Below are 21,222 nucleotides of genomic sequence, written 5' to 3'. Positions count from 1 at the left end.
CTTTAGATATAATGGGAAGAACATAAAAATACTGTACATTAAAAAAATATCACACATGGCAAGTTAAGCATGCCTTTGTAGGCCAAAACCAGCCATCGTAATTTGTGCGTGTCAGTTTTAGTAAGTTGCTTACATTACGAGACAAGTGTGTTGGGAATTTCAAGCATTGTGTTGAAGTTTTAGGTTTTCACCTATGAATAAGCAAGCTAGCAAGTTCTAATAATGAACCACAAATCAGATTAGAACTTCTTTTTTTATAATCATTGATAACATTTTTTATAATCACAGAGCATTTACAGTGCAGTGTTTGGACAGTGGTACAACTCCTGTTCTTTTGGCTAACAAATTAAGCATTGAATTTGAATAACAATATGATTTTACAGTCCAGACAGTCTCTGACAGTTTTATTCTTATTTCTTATAATCACTTCCTTGACTATCATTGGCAGTCAACTCTGGTCCTCATGTTCGCATATGCCAATAACAGACTCAAAAGGCAATCAAAAGCTTAGAATCAAGACTGAGCTCTTATACCTGCACAAGCAGGAGATGATTAATCTGAAAACAGCCGAGAAGCCAACTGTCCAATTGCCTTTGGTCCCCAAAAATGGAGGGATTATGGATAAAAGGGATGTATTTCCCATACGGATCACCTGATGTGGATTATAATGAAATTTTCATTTGCCAAGTACAGTTGCCTTAGAATAGAAAGGGGCACCACTCTGCCATACTACTTTTGGACAGGTGGTGGCACCCATGATGTGCAAGCTAGATGCAATAACTGCATTAGTTATCACCTCCCTATCCAATTTAAAATCACCCGATTGTGCTCAATATCAGAGACTGATAAATGAGAACCCATTATATTTTTTGTCTGGAGGGCAGACTATGTTGCCTATGTAGCCTAAAAATAAAATTAACATTTGTGGGTCATGCAAATAACCAAGGAGAAAGTTGCATGCAACGTGTGCAAAAATCTAGTGCCGGCTTTCCCCTCTAAAGGAAATCGCTCAGTTCAGTTTATTAAGCCATTCCATTGTTATGAACTCATTATTTAATCCTAAATCAAAATGTTTTTTCTTTCGATTGAGCAGCATTTCATACTATTCATACACATCTGATTACTATATCCATAGCAGAGTCAGACATGAAATTGGCAGTTCATCCTGCACTATGGTCACGGCTCTATAAAGGAAATGAAGAGAAAATTTGATTGGCTAGTTAAATTTTAAATGTGATGCAGGTTCGTTAGGATGAATAATCCTTTTCGGAGAGCTTTTTCGACTCCTTGGGCATGCTTTATAATACAAACTCGCATATATCTGAATAAAACACACATGAACTTTCATTTTCTTTACTTTCTTTGTGTCTGGACAAAAAGATATGCAGATGTTTCGTATTTGGTGAGATTTCGGGACACTTGAGAAAACTCATGTGGAATTTGAATGCCTGTAGTTTACCAAATCTGATTAAGAGATTGAAATATTCAGTGTTAAACTATAAATACATAAGTCATTTTTATTTTATGTATATGTACACTGTATGTACATATGGCGGCCTGTAGCTAGTGGTTAAGGTACACGACTGGGACCTGATGTCTGCCAAATACCAGTAATGTAATGTAATGTAATTTAAGTCTTCAACTATGTGTGATACAATTAATATCTCACATGTATACATAGGGAACAGAAATGAACCTGACCTCTAAATGGCACAATGTTGATATGACACATTTCTTCAAATTTTAAAGCAAGATTACTTTTTTTATTTAACAGTATGAAAACATTTGGGAACCCTGTCAGTTAGGACATTGCAATTCATCCTTGGGCAACTATAAAAGCTTGTAAATGAAGTCTTTCATTCTCCCTGGCAGAACACCTCCAGCTCAGAAATATTCTTTGGTCTCCTCTTTTGAGATCTCATCACAGATTTTCAATAATTTCAATAATTTGACTGTGGTGGCCATTCCAAAACCGTCATCCGTCTTTCCTGGAGGTACTTCATGGTTGATGTCGAGGTATGCTTTGTATCATTGTCTTGCTGGAATACTCATCCTCTCTTCAACTTCAATGTCGGGACTGACCTTTGAACATTAGCCTCTTCCTTCCACTCGCACAATATTTCCTGTGCCCCAGCTGCCAAACAACCCCAAAGCATAACGGATCCACCACCATTCTTCACAGTTGGCAAGGTGTTCTTCTCTACAAACCTCTTCTCACCCTTTGTTCTCCGAACACACACACACACACACACACACACACACACACACACACACACACACACACACACACACACACACATATATATATAGATAGTTTCATTTTAAATCAAATGTGCTGCAGTACAGAGCTAAAAGAACAGTATTTGTACCTCTGTCCAAATACTAACAGACCTTATTTTACAATGCAAAAGCCCATTCTCACACAGTGTGATTTCACTTACCTCCACTTCAAGAGCTTCAGGCTCTTTAACAGGCTCTTGGTTCTCAATCTCAATTTCTCCTTTGTGGGTGATTTTTGTGATGGGACGCCTTTCAACCTCTCGCTGTTCCTTTTCTATCATTTCAATTGTCTGAAGAAAAATCATGCTCATGTTGTCAAATTAACTACAAACTTCCCAATTCCATTTCAGTACTTTCACATAACATTGTACAAAAGTGCAAGATTGACATCATTTATACAGGTGTAATTTATGAAAAGGAAAAAGACTCTTTAGAGGCAGAAATGTACAATAATGGTTACAGGATGGGACCCAGGCAAGCAAAATGTTTTGCTGTCTAACCAACACAGACACCATCACAACACTTGCTGTACACTGAACTTTATGCTACCCGTGCTGACATCAGTCCACTGCACAAGAGGGAGAGATAATCTTGCTCATAATTATTCAGAAGTAGATTGACTGTCTCAGCCATTTTTTGACCAGTAAAATACAGTGCCTTCCATAATGTTTGGGACAGAGACCCATCATTTGTTTGCCTCTGTACTGTACTGTATGTATAAAACAAATCACATGCGGTTAAACTGTACATAGTCAGATTTTAGGGCATTTTCATACAACATGCATTGTTTCACAATGTGGAAATTACAGCAATGTTTATACATAGTCCCCCCCATTTCAGGGCACTATAATGTTTGGACCCAGCAATGTTATGTAAATGAAAGTAGCCATGTTTAGTATTTTGTTGCATATTCTTTGCATGCAATGACTGCTTGATGTCTGCTATTCATGGACATTACCAGTTGCTGAGTGCCTTCTCTGGTGACGCTCTGCCAGGCCAGCCATTATTAGCTCATGCTTGTTTCGGGGGCTAAACCCCTTAAGTTTTCTCTTCTGCATATGAAAGGCATGCTCAATTGGGTTCAGATCGCAACTTGATATTTTTGATTTTGATTGATTAAAGTTTTTTTTTTTGAGACAAACTCATTTGTTGCTTTAGCAGTATGTTAGGAATCATTGATGAAGAATGAATCGCTGGCCAATGAGTTTTGAGGCATTCACTTAAACTTGTGCAGATAGGATGTACCTATACAATTCAGAATTCATTTTGCTCATACCATCAGCCGTAATATCATCAATGAAGGTAAGTGAGCCAGTACCTTTGGCAGCCATACATGCCCAGGCCATAACACACCCACCACCGTGTTTCACAGATGAAGTTGTATGCTTTGGCTCTTGGGCAGTTCCTTCTCTCCTCCGTACTTTGATCTTGCCATCGCTCTATTATAAATTAACCATCATCTCATCAGTCTACAAAACCTTTTTCCAGAACTGTGATTGCTCTTTTAAGTACTTCTTGGCAAACTGTAAACTGGCCATCTTGTTTTTGCAGCTAACCAGTGGTTTGCATTTTGCAGTGTAGCCTCTGTACTTCTGTTCATGTTCAAGTCTTCTGAGGACAGTGGTCATTGACATATCCACACCTGACTCCTGAAGAGTGTTTCAGATCTGTTGGACAGGTGCTTGTGGATTTTTCTTTATTATGGAGAGAATTATCAGCTGTAGAGGTCTTCCTCGGCCTGCCAGTCCCTTAGGGATTTGCAGGAGCACCAGTGCACTCTTTCTTCTTAATTATGTTCCAAACAGTTGATTTCGGTAAGCCTAAGGTTAGGCCGATGTCTCATAATGGCTTATTTGACTGTCAATGGCACAACTTTGGTTCTCATGTTGATAATAGTTTCCAAAGGTGATCGAAAGATGAAAGGAAAGACTAGGTGCTGACAGCTTTCTTATACCTGCATTAAGGAGGCAATAAAAAGCACCTGAGCAATTACAAACACCTGTGAAGCCATATGTCCCATTATGGTGCCTTGAAATGGGGGGACTGTATAAACATCGCTGTAATTTCTACATGGTGAAACCAAAATGTAAAAGAAATCCCCTTTAATAAAATCTGAGAAGGTGCACTTCAACCACATGTTAATTGTATGATTCCAAATCTAAAACAGTGGCAAATCAAGTCATAATGTCCCAAACATTATGGAGGGCACTGTAAGCCTATTGAGCAGGTTGAAACTGAGATGAGGGAATATAAAATATAAGTTTAATATAAATATAAATATTAGAAAATAGTAAGTCATTGTTTATCAGTTTTATCTGCCACTCAAAATATGACAGAAATATTAGATTTATTTTAACCAGGAATACTGCATGAACATCTCTTTCACAAGAGATACCTGACATAAAACAAAGTTTTACAAGACATGAGAAAATTTAAAAATAAAAAAGGGAGAATGAGACAGTAGTATAACAATGAGCTCTGACCCAGTCGTCTGGCCATAACGATTTGCCCCTTGTCACAGTCACTCAGGTCTTTGCGCCAGCCCATTTCTCCCGCATCCAACACGACTTACCATCTAATATATCAATGCGCTATTCTTGCGAATGCTATAGTAATTCTTTTGAATTACTATAGCATTTCACCATTTCACCAATATACTGGACTAATGCACAAGTTACCACTTTGTATTTCTCAAGCATTTTTTTTTTTCATTTTCCGTATTTGTTTACAGTGCACATTCATTTACGTTGAATAAGACTTTCATGTAACATCATATTGTCCATCCTGTATTTGTGTATGACATTCATCCACTTCGATATTCATACAAGCATATTTAAGTTTGCATACCTCTTTCCGTATCTGGGAAAGTTTGCAGGGTAAAGGTGTGCACGCATATGAGAATGGTATCCTTCGATTCAATCTACTGGATCATTCATTTTGCTATAAGGTAGTGTTGAAGGTGAAGCATATTCAAATTTGTATTGTTTTATTTATTATTATGTTACCTTTTCAACATAATTCATGTTTTCAGGCACTCCGCAAGAGTGAGGGGGTATCGTTCATTCCCACTTAAGGGAAGGGGAGGAGCATTCCCTTTTACAAGCCAGGTAGCAGAAGTGTAAATGTAGCTAGAGGAGCATTAATTTGTATATATTTGAAGTCCACTGTAAATATTTTCTTGCAGTTAAGTTGTATAGCACATTTCATACACAGAGGCAATTCAATATGCTTTATTTAAGAATAGACCAAAAAAAACAAAACAAAAAACCCCATAAAAGCATAAAATTGTTAAGAGTACAAAGATACAGAAATAATTTAAAGAATGAAGTTAAGATAGAGTGCAGTATTTAGTAGTATTAGTAGTACCATACACACTAGTATTTAGTAGTAGGCACATGAAAAGAGAAATGTTTTTAAAACAAATTGCTACATTTGGGGCACATCTAAGATCTTCTGGCAGTTTATTCCAGTTGCATGCAGCATAACGGCTAAATGCTGCTTCACCATGCTTAGTGCTCCAACCAGTCCATGGATCTAAGAGCCCGACTTGGTTTATATGCTGCAAACATGTCAGAGATGTATTCTGGGCCCAAACCATTCAGTGATTTAAAAGTTAGTAGTAGCACTTTAAAATCTATTCTGTAAATAACGGGAGGCCAGTGTAGAGCTTTTAGAACCAGAGTAATGTACTCTGTTGTCTTGGTCGTAGATAGACTGTAGCAGCATCATTTTGAATACTGCAGCTGTTTAATGGTCTTTTTGGGTAGACCAGTTAAGAGACCATTGCAGTAATCCACCCTACAGGAAGTAAAAGCATGGATAAACTTCTCTTGGTCTGCAAGAAGGCTGTTTTTGTGATTGCTTTGACTCAAATCTCACTTTCACCAGCCATATCAATTAGAACGCCAAGATTGGCACTTGTTCTTTGGTTTGGGACTCAAGGCATTTACTAATGCTAATTCTCTTTATTGCCAAACACAATAATCTCCGTTTTGTCCTTATTTAATTGAAGATATTTTTGGCTCAACCAATTATTTATTTGCTCTAAACATTGACAGAGTGAGTCTATTGGGCTGATGTCATCTGAAGAGAGAGCCAGATATATCAGTATGTCGTCTGCATAACTATGATAATCAATGTTTTGTAGGATTTGGCCCAGAGGCAGCATATACAGATTGAACAAAACCGGACCAAGAACAGATCCCTGGGGAATTCCGCAGGTCATAGCCACTCTATCGAATTCATAGCTGCCAATGATGACAAAGTAACGGTCTTTTAAGTAAGACCTGAACCAAGTAAGGGCCGCTCCGGAAAGTCCTACCAAGTTTTCTAGCAGTATTGTATGGTCAACAGTGTCAAACGCAGCACTGAGGTCTAGTAAAACCAATATGCTGCTTAATGGCAGCTGTTTAAAGTGCCTTTGGGAAAGTGCCTGATATTAGTGAGCCATTGACTATTTGCTGCAGGTGAGTTTTTAAAGACTCTAAAATAGTTTTGAAAAAGTCAGTAGGCAGTACGTCAAAACAGCATGTCGATGATTTAAGATGCAGCACTGTTTATATATATATATTAAAAATATACACACATACATACAGTGATTTCTTATTTTTTTGCATGTTTGTCACACTTAAATGTTTCAGATCATCAAACAAATTTAAATATTAGTCAGACAACACAAGTAAACACAAAATGCAGTTTTTAAATGAAGGTTTTTATTATTAAGGGAGAAAGAAAAAAATCCAAACCTACATGGCCCTGTGTGAAAAAGTGACCTGGAAGACTTGCTGTGATAAATGGAACCATGAATTCTGCTGTCTACCAAAAAATCCTGAAGGAGAATGTCCGGCCATCTGTTCGTGACCTCAAGCTGAAACGAACTTGGGTTCTTCAGCAGGACAATGATCCAAAACACACCAGCAAGTCCACCTCTGAATGGCTGAAGAAAAACAAAATGAAGACTTTGGAGTGGCCTAGTCAAAGTCCTGACCTGAATCCTATTGAGATGCTGTGGCATGACCTTAAAAAGGTGGTTCATGCTCGAAAACCCTCCAATGTGGCTGAATTACAACAATTCTGCAAAGATGAGTGGGCCAAAATTCCTCCACAGCGCTGTAAGAGACTCATTGCAAGTTATCGCAAACGCTTGATTGCAGTTGTTGCTGCTAAGGGTGGCCCAACCAGTTATTAGGTTTAGGGGGCAATCACTTTTTCACACAGGGACATTTTTTTTCTCCCTTAATAATAAAAACCTTCATTTAAAAACTGCATTTTGTGTTTACTTGTGTTGTCTTTGACTAATATTTAAATAAACTGTGTGTTCTATATTATCTTGTCTTGGGAGCCTGTGAACCTGCAGAACCAAAAACATAAGACCTCACCACAGAGGTTACCATGGGGATTATCTTCCCCCCGGACATAGGGAGTTAAAACAAGATAAGATAGACTTCTCAGAGGCGCAGGGAATGCGCAGGTGCGCAGGCCCCTGCGTATCCATCATGCTGGAATGTTTTGAGAACATACATCTGCATAAACAGTACCTTGAAGGGGGGAGATATGAATTAACAATCTGTAGTAAGGAGAAGAGTGGGGAATTGTCTTTGAATATTGATCATTGGGAATGTTTCATCAAAGGGGGCATACATTTGTATCAGCGAAAGATATACATATACGCGTTGTCCGCAGGGATATGTGGAATCACCAGCGATATTTACGCAAGCAATGGAGGCAAACATAGCGAAATTTACTCCCCCTCAAGGGAGCCAAATTATAATATATGTCGATGACATAATAATTTGCTCGCGTACGGTGGAACAATGTAAAATAGATACTTTGGCATGTTTGAAATTTTTAGCCTCACAAGGTCACAAGGTAAACAAAAGCAAATTGCAACTGTGGCAGGAAACAGTTCAATATTTGGGTCATAACATTTCAAAAACAGGAAAGACTATATTGCCTGAGCGACAATTGGCAATAGCCCAGATGCCGAAACCTAGAACTAAAAAGGACATGATGTCACTTTTGGGTACTGTGAATTTCTGCCGGAGCTGGATTCCTGACTATGCACAGATTGTGCAGCCACTGTTAGATTTGATATATGCCGTCCCTATGGCAGCCTCAGACGCCATCGTGGCTTTGGTGTTACTGTTCGCTCTGTCACCAAGCTGGTAAAGCACACGGTAGACTCAGTGATTATAGGAGTTAGGTATTGTGCTGGTTTGGGTTTTCCAATTCATTTAAAATAAAATAAGGTAAGGAAGGTGTTCCGTTCGCTAGTGTGGTGTACACTGCGAATGCCTTGCTATAGGTTCTTTTGGTTTTCTCTTTTGTTTTCGGCTCGTGTGAGCCTGTGGGTGAGGGACGTTGTCCCCGGTATGTAGTTTGTGCGTTTTCCTGAGCTGCGACTCAAGGTTCTTTATTTTGCTTACCTAGTCTTTTATACTAGGTTGTACTTTTATTTTGGGATCCCCGGTCCGGGGTTGCAGTGCTCGCCTTTTAGCACTCATTTTGGTTGGGTTATTCACCCTGGTTTTTTTAAGGGTTGCTTTATTTTCCTTAGCCGTTTTTTGGGGCTATTTCCTTTATTTGGTTTCCTCTACCTTCCGGGGTTTAGTGGCGGACACGTTTGCATGCCCGCTTACAAGGGATTACCCTTAGTCGCTCCTGACTCTCCGCCATTTCTCAACCTCTTAGCTCCCCCACAAGAAAAACTTCAATGGACATCACATGGCGCACAACACACTGATGAAGGATGGGTGGGACCCAATAGTAAGCCTATCTTGCCAAAATCTCTCTTCCATATTGCTGCTCATTTGGTACATGGGCAGTGCCATGTATCAAGAGAAGGGATGAAGGGTAGATCAATATACCATTGGACTCACCACATTATGTCAGAGCTGTGGGAGGAGTTCCAGTTACCTGACGCCTGGGAGCTGGTTCCAGTGAGAGAGGAACAACTGGATGTGTTGGACCGAGACGGAGAAGAATACATTGCATAAACACCGTTTAGTCTGTGCGGACCAGGTTTTTCCTCATCCATCAGTAAAGAGAACATAAAAGTGAATTGGAGAGGTTTTTGACACTTTGGTTCAGGATCGAAGGAGTGGCTTTTGGGACTATTAGTAGCGTAAGAGTAGGATGATGCCCTAGCCCCAAAAGATCACCCCGGGTTGTGTTGTTTTGCTTCTTTTATTTTTTGTTTTTATATTGGCGACACTGCGGATGTGCACCTGTCAGAAATGAGGTGGCTAACGATGTAGTGAGGACCTGTCGGATGCACAACAAAACAACTATGTATATGATAACTCCTGGTGGCAGTGGCTCATTTCTGGGTGGTGGAAAGCGGCAATAACATCTGTACTGACCCTCATAGTAGCCGGATTTGCAGTACTGCTCTTCTGCAGCTGCTGTGGGGTTCCCATAATTAAAGGATTGATATCAAAAATGTTGAGTACTAACCTACAATATCAGATGCTTATGTTACAGGACGTCAATGAAGTGACCGCCATACCATGATGTGAATTAAATGGCCTGTTTCAACAATAAAATATTTTCCTGTGAATGAAGCACATGCCGAAAATCGAGAGAAGTGGCATGTTAGCGGATAATCAATTAAAAAGAGAAGGGAAATGTTGTTGAAATGATACATTTATGTGTTTATTTTATTATTAATTGCTTATCCTATTATTAATTGCTTATGCTGGAGTGATCCAGATCATACATAATTATTAAAGTATCATAACTTGCTTTGTGCTAATGAATATTATTTTCTGTAACTATGTGAGTTGAGATGTCTCTCCCTTTCTGTACTGTGGGCCTTCAAGGCTACGGCCATAAACTGTGTGCTCTATATCAGGGTTTCTCAAAGTGGGTGCCGCGTGCCGTGATAACAGTCCAGGGGTGCCGCAAAATAATTTGATCATAGTTGAAATTTAGCTATTTTAAGTAGGCCTATAGAATGATGTTATTGACCTTTAAATTATCAGTTTAAACGTCAAGTTCAACATTTTTTTCAGTCAATCGTAACAGAAATGGATATTCCTTCACGCACATAATTTTGGCACAAAGAAAACACCGTACATGCATTTATTTTCTTGTGCTAAAATGTATACACTACTGCATTTATTCTGAAGCGCACTTTTATAATATTAACTGTCAGCAGATGTCGTAGGCTAGCTTGATGAGAAAAATAAAGTATGGATAGATTTCTTAAGAGAACAAATAACATGACACCCATTCAGCAACTGACATCGGAGGCTGTGTCCGACCAGCCAGGAGAAGCAAAACGGCCAAAACTAAGGTTTTACAAAGATTGCTACCTGAAGTATGGTTTCAGCTGGTGCGGTGCTACTACGAGTCCCACACCACTATGCCTGATATGCAGGGAGAAGTTAGCTAATGAAGCGATTGTACCAAGCAAATTAGCACGGCACTTTGAAACAAAGCATCCAGGACACAAGTCTAAAGACATAGAATATTTTAAGAGACTGAAATCACAAAATGAGGCAGAGAGTGAACGTATGCTTTCAACTGTGCGTGTGTCTGACAAAGCACAAGAGGCTAGTTTTTTAGTGGCCGAGTTAATTGCCAAAGCTAAAAAGGCGCACACCATCACAGACTCGCTCATATTGCCAGCGTGCAAGAAAATCGGACCGGAGGGATCAAAGGTTTTGTAACAAAAGCTAAACAGAGTTACCACCATGGTCGTAACCCATTGCATGCTGCATCGAGAGGCGCTCATGGCAAAAACTATGCCTCCCGATCTCACTGATGTTTTTGATCAAGCCGTAAAAATTGTGAATTACATAAAGTCCCGCCCACTCAAGACGTGCTTATTCAGCATGCTCTGCAATGAAATGGGATCGGAGCACCAGGGCCTTTTACTGCACACAGAGGTCAGGTGGTTGTCGAGGGGGAGAACGTTGACCCGGCTTTATGAACTAAGAGAAGAGCTACTGGCATTTTCGAGTGAGCATGACATTCCTTTTAAAGGACAGATAAATGATAACTCATGGTGGCTGAAACTTGCTTACTTAGCTGACATTTTTGGCCACATGAATGAGCTAAATATGAAAATGCAGGGAAGGAAAGAAAATATCCTGACAGCCACAGACAAAATCAATGGCTTCAGAACAAAACTTGGCCTGTCAGTGGAAAAGGACCTGCGCCTGGCACTGTCGACAATCCCCCCTCGTATTAAGAGACTTTGTAGTCAGAGGCAGGCACACGTGTCCCATTAAATTGACCAGTTGGCTGAGTGGACACCAGACATTGTAAAAGCTCTTTGTAGCCCAACACCTTTTGTTGAAGGCCTAAACTTGTTCTTTTCTGTTCATTGTAGGGCAGGCCAACCTAGTTTCGCAAAAGTGCTTATAATTGCTCATGTAATGCGTTTACATTTGAGATAATATACAAATATGTTATAAATGTTACATAAGAAATAGGCTATGGGAACTTTTGAATTAAACTGAATGTATCTGTTTTACTGAATTAAAAAAATATATAATAATTTGGTCCATCATCATCATCTAATATTAATAAAAATATGATAATAATGATGAAAATAGTTCTAATGGGGCCTATCATAAGTGTTAAACAATGCCAAAAATAAGCTCCTGAGAGTGAAAGGTAATCAGTATCTTAGGGGTGCCGTGAATGAAAAAACTATGAGTAGGGGTGCCCTGAGTCCAAAAAGTTTGAGAACCACTGCTCTATATTATCTTGTCTTGGGAGCCTGTGAACCTGCAGAACCAAAAACATAAGACCTCACCTCACCAAATTCAGTGAGCACAGCAACCTTTATCAAAATGCATAACTTGCAACCAGAAAATCAAGATATTTATTTAGTTACAAAAATGATTCACATCTAATCTAAAGACGTGGTTCATCTACCTTAAAACAATGAAGGTTACAAACGTGAAGAAGTCTTGGGCACCCTATACTTTTTTTTATATGTATATATATGCTTATTTTTTGTGTGTTACTATAAAAGAACACATTTGAGATTTCCAAATATTCATTTTCCAAAAGATTTAATTTTACAGAGATTTTTGTATTTAATTTAAAAAAGTAATATATTACTATAAGCTATTTACTACTTTTTACATAAAAACTTAAACAAGGCTGTCTGAGATCAGAAGTAAGGAGCCAACCAAAGTCTGCAGAAAAACTGTGGCAAGTTCTCCAACATGCTTGGAACAACCTCCCTGCTGACTGTCTTAGAGAATTACAGGACAGCACTGGCTATCTCAGAGAAGTGATGCAGTTTTAACGCCGAAGGGTGGTCACAAAAAAATATTGATTTGATTCAGTTTTGAACTATTCTGCCAAATTAGTAAAATGTAATGTTAAATGTATAGTACGTTTATTTAGGACCTTTCATTGAATTATTTTTGAAAGAATCTAATCTGTACAGAATGTTATACAGGTGCCTAAGACTTTTGCACAGTAAAAAAAAAACTATGTAGAAAGCTAATTTTTGGTGATATTGTCATTAAATTTGAAAGATAATTTTTCCAGTGTTGCAGCTGTGGCTCTATTGTGTTCCAAGTGTACAGGAATGTGCTACTGGAATTTGTGAACTGGAGGTTCCGATATCCTTAGCTAAACACAAATGGTTTATTGCGCTCAGTGACTCATTTTCTGTTTGGAAGAGTGTCCCCCCCTAAACTCCAGCAGAATAATATATGGCAGGAGTCCTGTGTATGTTTTTCTTCCACTTATCTGTCTCTGCCTAGCTCTTTCAACAGTAGGGAAGGTCGTGAGAAGTGTGATGATGATGATGATGAAAATGTCAGCGTTGCAATAAGGGATGGATAAGTCGAACCCCTCTCCACCTTGCAGTGCTTGAATGAAAACCATCCATTCCGTGTCCTCAATAGATATCCGGTATTGATCACTGATTTCTGCAATGATTCCTTCTGGGCAAACCTAACTGATCTTGCTGAAAGTTTCTCACATTTGTAACTTTGCTCAAACTTGTGGTAACCACTGACTCATTGAATCTCGCAGGCAGCTTTCTCTCCCGAATGGCGGTGACATTCTTTTCGAAACCACTTCGTGAATTATCTCTAAACTGTGCAAAAACGCTTTGAGGCCTTGAATTGACGCAGTCAGTGACAGTCAATGAATGACTCTGTAAACACTGCTCTCAAATAATTTCCCGAATGTAACCAGCAAAACCAAACACCGGGGACCATTAATTTTACTGCATGGGCTCATCCACAGCAGATACATCTGTAGGGGGCCCGCCAGTAGGGGGAGGGGAACCTGCCATACTGTCTGAAGCTGCCTGTCATTCTCTCTGGTATCTTATTCTCATTGGGCATCTCGGCCAGTGCTGAAGCAGGGGGATTTTCTTCACACACACACACATACACACGCATACACTCTGCAATAGCCCTCCCACACATAGAGGGTTCAACTGTAGTTAGTATTGTCTCTTTAATAGTTCACAGATCAAAAGGGTTCACACCAGCAGTGGGGGTGCCCTGGAAGTCTGGGTGCAATGTATATTCCTTCCTGGGAAAGTACTCATGACATTTGTTATTTCTCTGAGCAGGCTACTTAAACCCTCACTTTTGGCTAGCATGTCGAGATTTGTGTGGAAGGTTTGTCGGACGCATCCCTTGCACATTGTAATAAAGCTTTTCAATTAAAAGGCAAATGCTACAACAAGATACTCCTCTCTTAGAGGTAACCTCATATTAAGTAAGAAGAAGAATTATATACCTAGGTATTATGACCTGGAGCCCAAAGAGGATTTGTGAATTTAATAGTTGATCTTTTGATCAAAAAGGGAGGAATTGTAGAGGAATTAGCCAAATGAGGTAAACTGGATGTTCACTAGCCGTGGCTTAACACAATAAGCAATAACGGTTTATTACTTTATTATTACAGTGACTCCTTTTCCTTTTCTAAATTCCCTTCCCCAGCAGTATAATATATTACAGGAGTCCTGTGTGTGTTTTTCTTCTACTTACCTGTCTGCCTAGGTATAAAGATGGGTGAAAACTTAACGGCTTCATAGAACTACAAATGCTTGTACTTCTCTCCAAGATCATGGAATAAAGCTGGACCAAGATTGAAGTCTGTGTAGGCCTGAATTATTCTGAACTGAATTATTGCACTGAACCACACACAGCCGCAATAATCTGTATCCTCTCAGAAACAGAAAATATTTTCAGTGAGAAAAAAGGGTTTTCAGTAATTTTCAAGCTTGAATAGTCAAGAAAAGGGGCAATACATAAGCACTTTTCCAGATAACCGGATAATTATTGTGAATGTGTGTGTTTCTGTTTGCCTTTGTTTTGATCGGCTACTCCTTGAAATCACACCATTCGGTTGGTTGCTCAGATGATGACATGCAACGGAGTACACTCAAAATGAACATACTGTGGTTTTGAACAGACCCATACTACATCTGGGCACTTTTTGGATACTTAAAATGATCATACTATGCACTTAAAACATACCATGTGTAGGGACTACAACTTCCACATTCCCACAGGAAAATTCTGCGACGTCCACCACGAATGACGTCTAACTTGGTTCAGCCAATCCCGTAATGGCGGGAGCAATAAACGGTCCCGTATAAGAGCAAGACACGTTCTTGGGATCCCTCTTCTTCTCTTCTGCTTCTTCTGTTTCTTCTCTTCGACGCACCCCTTTTGGCCATTCGCTCCAGCTCATCTGCTCCGAGAATCGGACAGAGGCTGAATGCTGCACAGCGCACTACCAGGCCTACGGACACACCCAGTTACCTCGCGGTAACTACGTGGCCTATAGTGAGTGGAAATTGTTGTACGCGGAACGCTACATCAGTTTACCCCAATAAAGCTAAACGAAACAGCAACGAACTTCTGCACCTGGAAAAGGACCAGCGGATCAGACGACAACGCGCTGCTAAGACGGGAACACCCCAGCCTGCGCATCTCTCCCGGACACCATTCACAGCACCATCGCCGCTTCTACAAGGACAGCATGTCTTTTGGATCCAGCAATGTGTATGGACTCAGTAAGAAAACAAACATTCAGGCATAGCCAGTGTTTAGTTTAGTCTTGACTGTTTTTGTGAATCTGTGTTTCAATATTTACCATCCTACCATTGTAATGTGTTTGGTTAGCTACATATATATGTACGTGAATTGATTCGCCGTCTTTTGCGCATATATAGAGTAAAACTACGCAAGTAGTCCCTTCTCACAGCTAACTCTAACTCATTACCACACCCAGAACTCTAGCTTACTCAAGCTAGCTACTCCCACCTTTCCTTTGTTCAAGCGACACACGCGCTCACACACACACATACACATACACGCCCTAACGTAACCTACTAACTTCCCCTACTAATTCCCGTTAGTTTATCTGTTATGTGTTTGTATGTTTGTTTAATAAATATATTTTATTAAACCCCGGTGTCCGTTTTTGAAATCGCATAGACATGAGAGCCGAGTTAAAGCAGCCTTTCGAAGAACTTCCAACCTTCCGGTTACATTAGGTATGTTTAATCATTAATATTGGTTATTTTAATTATTAATTAAAATACTAAATTTGTGGTTAGATATTTCTGATAATAGTAATTTTATGAGACTGATTACTTTTTGCAGTTATACTGCTACACAACGTTTAACTGGCGCCCCAGTTTCGTAGAGAGTAAAATCCCTACGTTATTTGGCGGCCCGTGCGAGGACCCCTACATAATTTGGAGCCCCGTGCGAGGACCCTACATAATTTGGAGCCCGTGCGAGGACCCCTACTCATGTACTCATATCTTGCAGTTACTAAGTACAGATAGTTTGTGGTTTAAAACACTCCAAAAGCCATCCATTCACACAATGAACAAAGGTTGTTGTAATCCTGAATTTATAAAATACAATGATGTATTAATATGATGCAAAAAACGTGGTACTTACATGCTGATTTTCTCTTTTTCGCCAAGCAGCCAGCTCTTTTGAGGCTAGCTCCTCAGGACTCATATGAATCAAATTCTCAGGAGAAATTTCACCTTTGAGTACACGCTTGAATAACACCTGTGGAAAAAAATATTTCATGCTTACTACTGTCATTGTGGAGAGCATTGTTACATTTTCTTAATGAAAAAAAAAAACCATTTTCTTAAACATTCGCCTTACTTATTTTATCATCATTATTGGGTTTATTTTTTTTGGGGGGGGGGGGTCTACTTTTCATTTAAAAAAACTGGTGAAAATCAGATGAAAAATATGAAAACCTTAAAAAACCGGATTATAATAGTAATGCAGATTTCCAGGATAAATATTTTATTTTAAAGATTGTCCTTTCTTTTAACCATAGACTTTGTTAATGGAACAGATAGTGCGATTCAAGGAGACACGTTGCACCTGCTAGTGCACCTGCTCGTTTAATGATGCTCGCACAGTGACATATAGCCTACAAAAAATTGGTCTAACATAGCTATGATAATGCACGGCCAGCATGGGTTTAATTTGCATGCAATCATTTGTTCACGGTTCAAATCTTCGATATAGGCTAGGACAGGGGTCACCAACCTTTTTGAAACTGAGAGCTACTTCATGGGTACTGAGTCATACTAAGGGCTACCAGTTTGTTTTGTCACGCGCACAATACTGACCTTTGAACTAGAGTAGGTCAGAGTTCACCTAAACTTATCTAAACTTCATGTATAATAAACATATTTTTAAGATATTGTCATTTTTAAATCTATATAAATCCAAGTGTGATTAAAAAAAAATAGCAACAGAATAAAATTAAATTTTAGATGCAGCTCACTAGTGAGTTGTGCTATTTTTAGAACAGGCCTGCGGGCGACTCATGTGGTCCTTGGGGGCGACCTGGTGCCCGTGGGCACCGTGTTGGTGACCCCTGGGCTAGGATATAGCACAACCACTAGCTATAGTTTTGCAATCTGTTATGCAGGCACATCTCTACTCAATCTTTATCTGGTTAATCTTAGCATTAATTAAAAACGGATACCGTCTATATAAAACGATGCGTGTACGTGTGTGAACAATATTACAAGGAACACTTTTGGCTAAACCTGCCAGGTTCATAGTCACTCGTTAGCAACAGTTTTACCACCACACCATCACAGGGGAGCACCATTATTTTGTATACTGAAATCGATTGTGTAGCTACGAGACTCATACGTTTTTATGAAAACTGAATTAGACTTTACACGCTCAAAAAAACCAAAGATGATCTGGAAGTAATTTCTTATTTAGCTATTCGTCATGTACGTTGCACTGTATGGAACTAACTATTGTGAGCTAACTTGGTGTTTGGTGAGTCTACGTTATGCATTTTAGAACTTCACGACATGATTCAGGCTAAAATTTATATTCTTTTCACTGAAAGGGTCCAGACAATCAAGTCCATAGTACAGGTAAATTCCAAAAACATTCCAAATGCAGACAAACATCAATAAGAAAAACAAAAAAACGGGCAAAAATCGGGTTAAAAAAAGAAAAGAAAAATAGATTTTTTCAGGGGTAATCGGTTAAAACCAACACTTTACTCTTGAAGCTCATTAAAGGTTTCTAAATGCCCATTGGCCACAGCCTTTTTGAAACATGGTGTCCTACTCACATTGTTTTTGACATCCTTAAGGTTGAACATTAAACTCCTATACTTGCTCTTGTATTTGCTGTCAGTATCCCGGAAAAAAGAAAAAAGTTCCTTCTCCGTTTTCATCGCCACCTTTGCGGCTCGCTCTGTTGAAACCTTTAAATCAGATTCATTTAGCCTGAAAACAAAACACATTCAGTCATACATTACAAACATAGTAACTTTATTGACACACTGTTAACAGCTTGAATACAAAAGCCTGAAGTCAAAGAGTGAAAGATGTAGACTAAAACTGGCATAGCTGAGTCACCGTTTTTTGTTTGGCCTACTGTTTGGACTTTGTCTCTGACTGTTTTTTTTTTCTACCTGTAAGAAATACCTAGTGATCTCAGCGGTAAAAATTTCTCACAGTACAAAATTTTAGGACAGCAAGAATGAAGAGACTGCAGCTCAAAGGGTTTGTTTTTATCCATGGTAGGTTTGATAAAAGCCCCTGAATGGCGTACAAAGACTATTTGTAAAGGTAAAAGTATTTGCTTTACAATGCAGTTTGCGATGTAAAACGTTTCACAAGCTATGGTTGGGACTATTCAAATAGCTACCGGGCTACCGGGCCATGCCCACTTCCAAGTACGAATACGGATACAGATAATATAGTTCGTTGAGCAGATCAACTATATTACAGATATCGGTGTACTTGCTCGCCACTATTAATAATAGATCAATCCGTTTAACATTTAGCCAAAACTAAAGGTGCTTGAGAGTTCCTTTCCAGAGAAAGTACTGTAGTGCCCACTGACTACTCTCAGGGTTCCGTGGGAAAACATAACGAACAATGTGCTAAACTGCAAGAAGTAGGAATGTAAGAAGTCTGTCTCTGAGGCCAATGTCTGCTGGCCACACATTCCCTGATCTTATCATTATTACAAATACTGTTGGTGCAAGGGTAGCATAGCGAATGTGAGTGGGAAATCAAGAACTACTGAAATCAACAGACATGCTAATTCAATCACAGCAAGACGGCTAATACACTACAGCCTAATTCAGGGGTCGGCAACCCTGGTCCTGGAGAGCCGCAGGGTGTGCTGGCTTTCGTTGTTACTTGGCATTAATTGATCAATGAAAGCCGTTGATTGCACAGTTAACTCACCTCACCTGGTTTCTTGGGTCTGAATCGGTTGCTTATTTTAAGGTGGAGACGAAAGCCAGCACACCCTGCGGCTCTCCAGGACCAGGGTTGCCAACCCCTGGCCTAATTGATAGGCGTCACAAAATACAAAACTGTCTACATCCTTCCTAGTATGTGTATTCAACACTCCGGATCAAAGTTGGGAAACCAGATAAGAAGCAGTAATTTTAAATATCTGTGGTTCAATCTGACTGTCACCTGGCTCTGACTCGGTATCGGAAATAAGCGTATCTTTTCATCACATTCGAAAGATGTTCCTTTTTCATTACAACTATGTGTACAAAATTGGAAGGATGAAAATATTTGTTTTTGCATGCCCTCCCCTAAGAGTAGCAATCTTTACCGTTTCAGAAGAATGTCCTTCAGAGAATCACATACATTCCTCCTGATTTGCTCCACTGAAGGTTTTTTCAAAGCTGCAGGCAAGGATGACAAACACTTTTCTCGTTTTGCAGTCTTCATTTCCACCCTCTCATGCATTGCTGAGTGGGGAAGTGGGAAAATGAAATGGTTTATTAGCAGGGGTTATGACCGAGGGGCATTTTAATACCTCTACATCAGGCATTCAAACTGTGGGCATGCAAACTGCAAACACAAATCCCCAAGGTCATTAGCCTACTTTGGAACAAAACCATGATTGTAATTAAACCTTTGTTTCAAATGTTGCTGTAATGTTACTTAACTTACTGTACAGGAGAAACGTTACTCACTTACAGGGATACTTCACTTTGGTAAAACATAATTTATTTTTTTGCATTGAGTAAATACTTGCAACATCTACTGTCCCTGACAATCGTGAACATCAACGTATTTCCCATTTGTCAGGCTCCCATTCATGCCAATTCATTTTTGTGACCTTTAGGCAAGCTATAAATTGAAGAACTATTTTCAGATTGTCAACTGCGTAGAAATACAGCAGGCTGTAATTTGGTCAATTCAATGTCCACGTAACCCATGTAATCTTATCGTGAGAACACATCACTTTGTTAAAAGAACAGTGGCCCCCTTAAGTACCCCTTAAATGTTTTAAAGGGATTTTTTCTCCTTACCTAAGGGGATGTTGTATTGCATAAAACCCCTCATGTGTTTTTCCTTAAGGAAGGGTAATTCTTCAGTATTTTACTGTCTATTGCCGTATTGCCTCACGGTAAAAACAGGGGAATCTCCACATTACCATGGAGATGACTTGGACCCATGTTGAGGAGGCGTTACATGTTAAACGCATTCACTAACAGATTATTTAATGTTGAACTGAATAGTAAAATAGTTCATTAACATATCTCACTTTTACTACATAAAAATAATAATCATCATCATAATCAACTAGGTAGCGAATCAAGTTTTCAAAATGGACAGTAAAAGAAGAAACCCAAATTGGTAAATTCAAAATGACATCTACCAAAAAATATGGCAGGAGATAATAGACAAATTAAACTTCAGAAATTTAACTGTAAATAGGACAGTAATTGAGGTCAAAAAGAAACATGAAAATTTCACTAAATATGAAAATTCAGGCTAAAAAAATGTGCGCTAGCTATATGCCTAATGATAGCCAACTATCGATTCAAGTTAGATATGCTAGCTAGCTGTATTATTTAGTATTTGGAAAATGAGACAGTTCTCTCTCTCATTGAACTATTGTCCATAGTTACTGCTTTATTGTAGTGCTTTAAAACTATTAAATTCCTCGAGGTCACAAAATTGAATGGGAGTCAATGGGAACTGGATAAATTTGAAGATATGGCCATTAACGAAAATTAAGCTAGATTTGCTGCAGTCATTCATGGACAACAAATGCTCTCTTTCGTCTTAACCCCTTCACACAAGCCACCTAGTTGTCACGTGACTGCTTGACATTCAGTTCTCTTGCAATCACACAATGAAAGGATGCATCAAAATCTTTGTTAAATATTCATTACTAACTGATACAGGGAAAGGGTTAAAACTATGGGTTTACTAAATGCCACTGCTGTCCCCTAGTTTGCCCAGTCAAACAGCACCCCCTAGCCCAGTCTCATGCAACCACAGTGACGCACTGGAGTATGATGTATACGTGGAAGCATGAACACGGGGGAACAAGTAAATATTTAACCAAAAAAAATTCCCTCATAGCAACGAGATAAAACCAAAAAGGCCTGAATCATTTTCCGATACAGTGGAGAAAAACGCTGCTCACTGAACGGCAATATAAA

The 21,222-nt window shown here is 39.2% G+C and overlaps 1 protein-coding gene across 4 annotated transcripts in view; it reads right to left on the bottom strand.

The window, feature by feature from the left end:
• Positions 1 to 21,222, bottom strand: part of LOC133116430 (PHD finger protein 3-like) — a 54,877-nt gene that overhangs the window by 22,349 nt on the left and 11,306 nt on the right. For all 4 annotated transcript variants that reach the window (XM_061225947.1, XM_061225956.1, XM_061225972.1 and 1 more), the window contains exons 5-8: positions 19,374 to 19,512; positions 17,863 to 18,019; positions 16,191 to 16,307; positions 2,442 to 2,570 (exon numbers count right to left, since the gene is read on the bottom strand). In XM_061225947.1, coding sequence (XP_061081931.1) covers positions 2,442 to 2,570; positions 16,191 to 16,307; positions 17,863 to 18,019; positions 19,374 to 19,512 — 542 coding nt within the window. The remainder of the gene's footprint in view (positions 1 to 2,441; positions 2,571 to 16,190; positions 16,308 to 17,862; positions 18,020 to 19,373; positions 19,513 to 21,222) is intronic.

The sequence above is a fragment of the Conger conger genome, chromosome 2 (genome assembly GCF_963514075.1).
Source record: "Conger conger chromosome 2, fConCon1.1, whole genome shotgun sequence".
In the NCBI taxonomy this organism is placed as follows: Eukaryota; Metazoa; Chordata; class Actinopteri; order Anguilliformes; family Congridae; genus Conger; species Conger conger.
The sequence above is the reverse complement of the archived record's forward strand: the minus strand, read 5'-3'. Positions and strand labels throughout refer to the sequence as shown.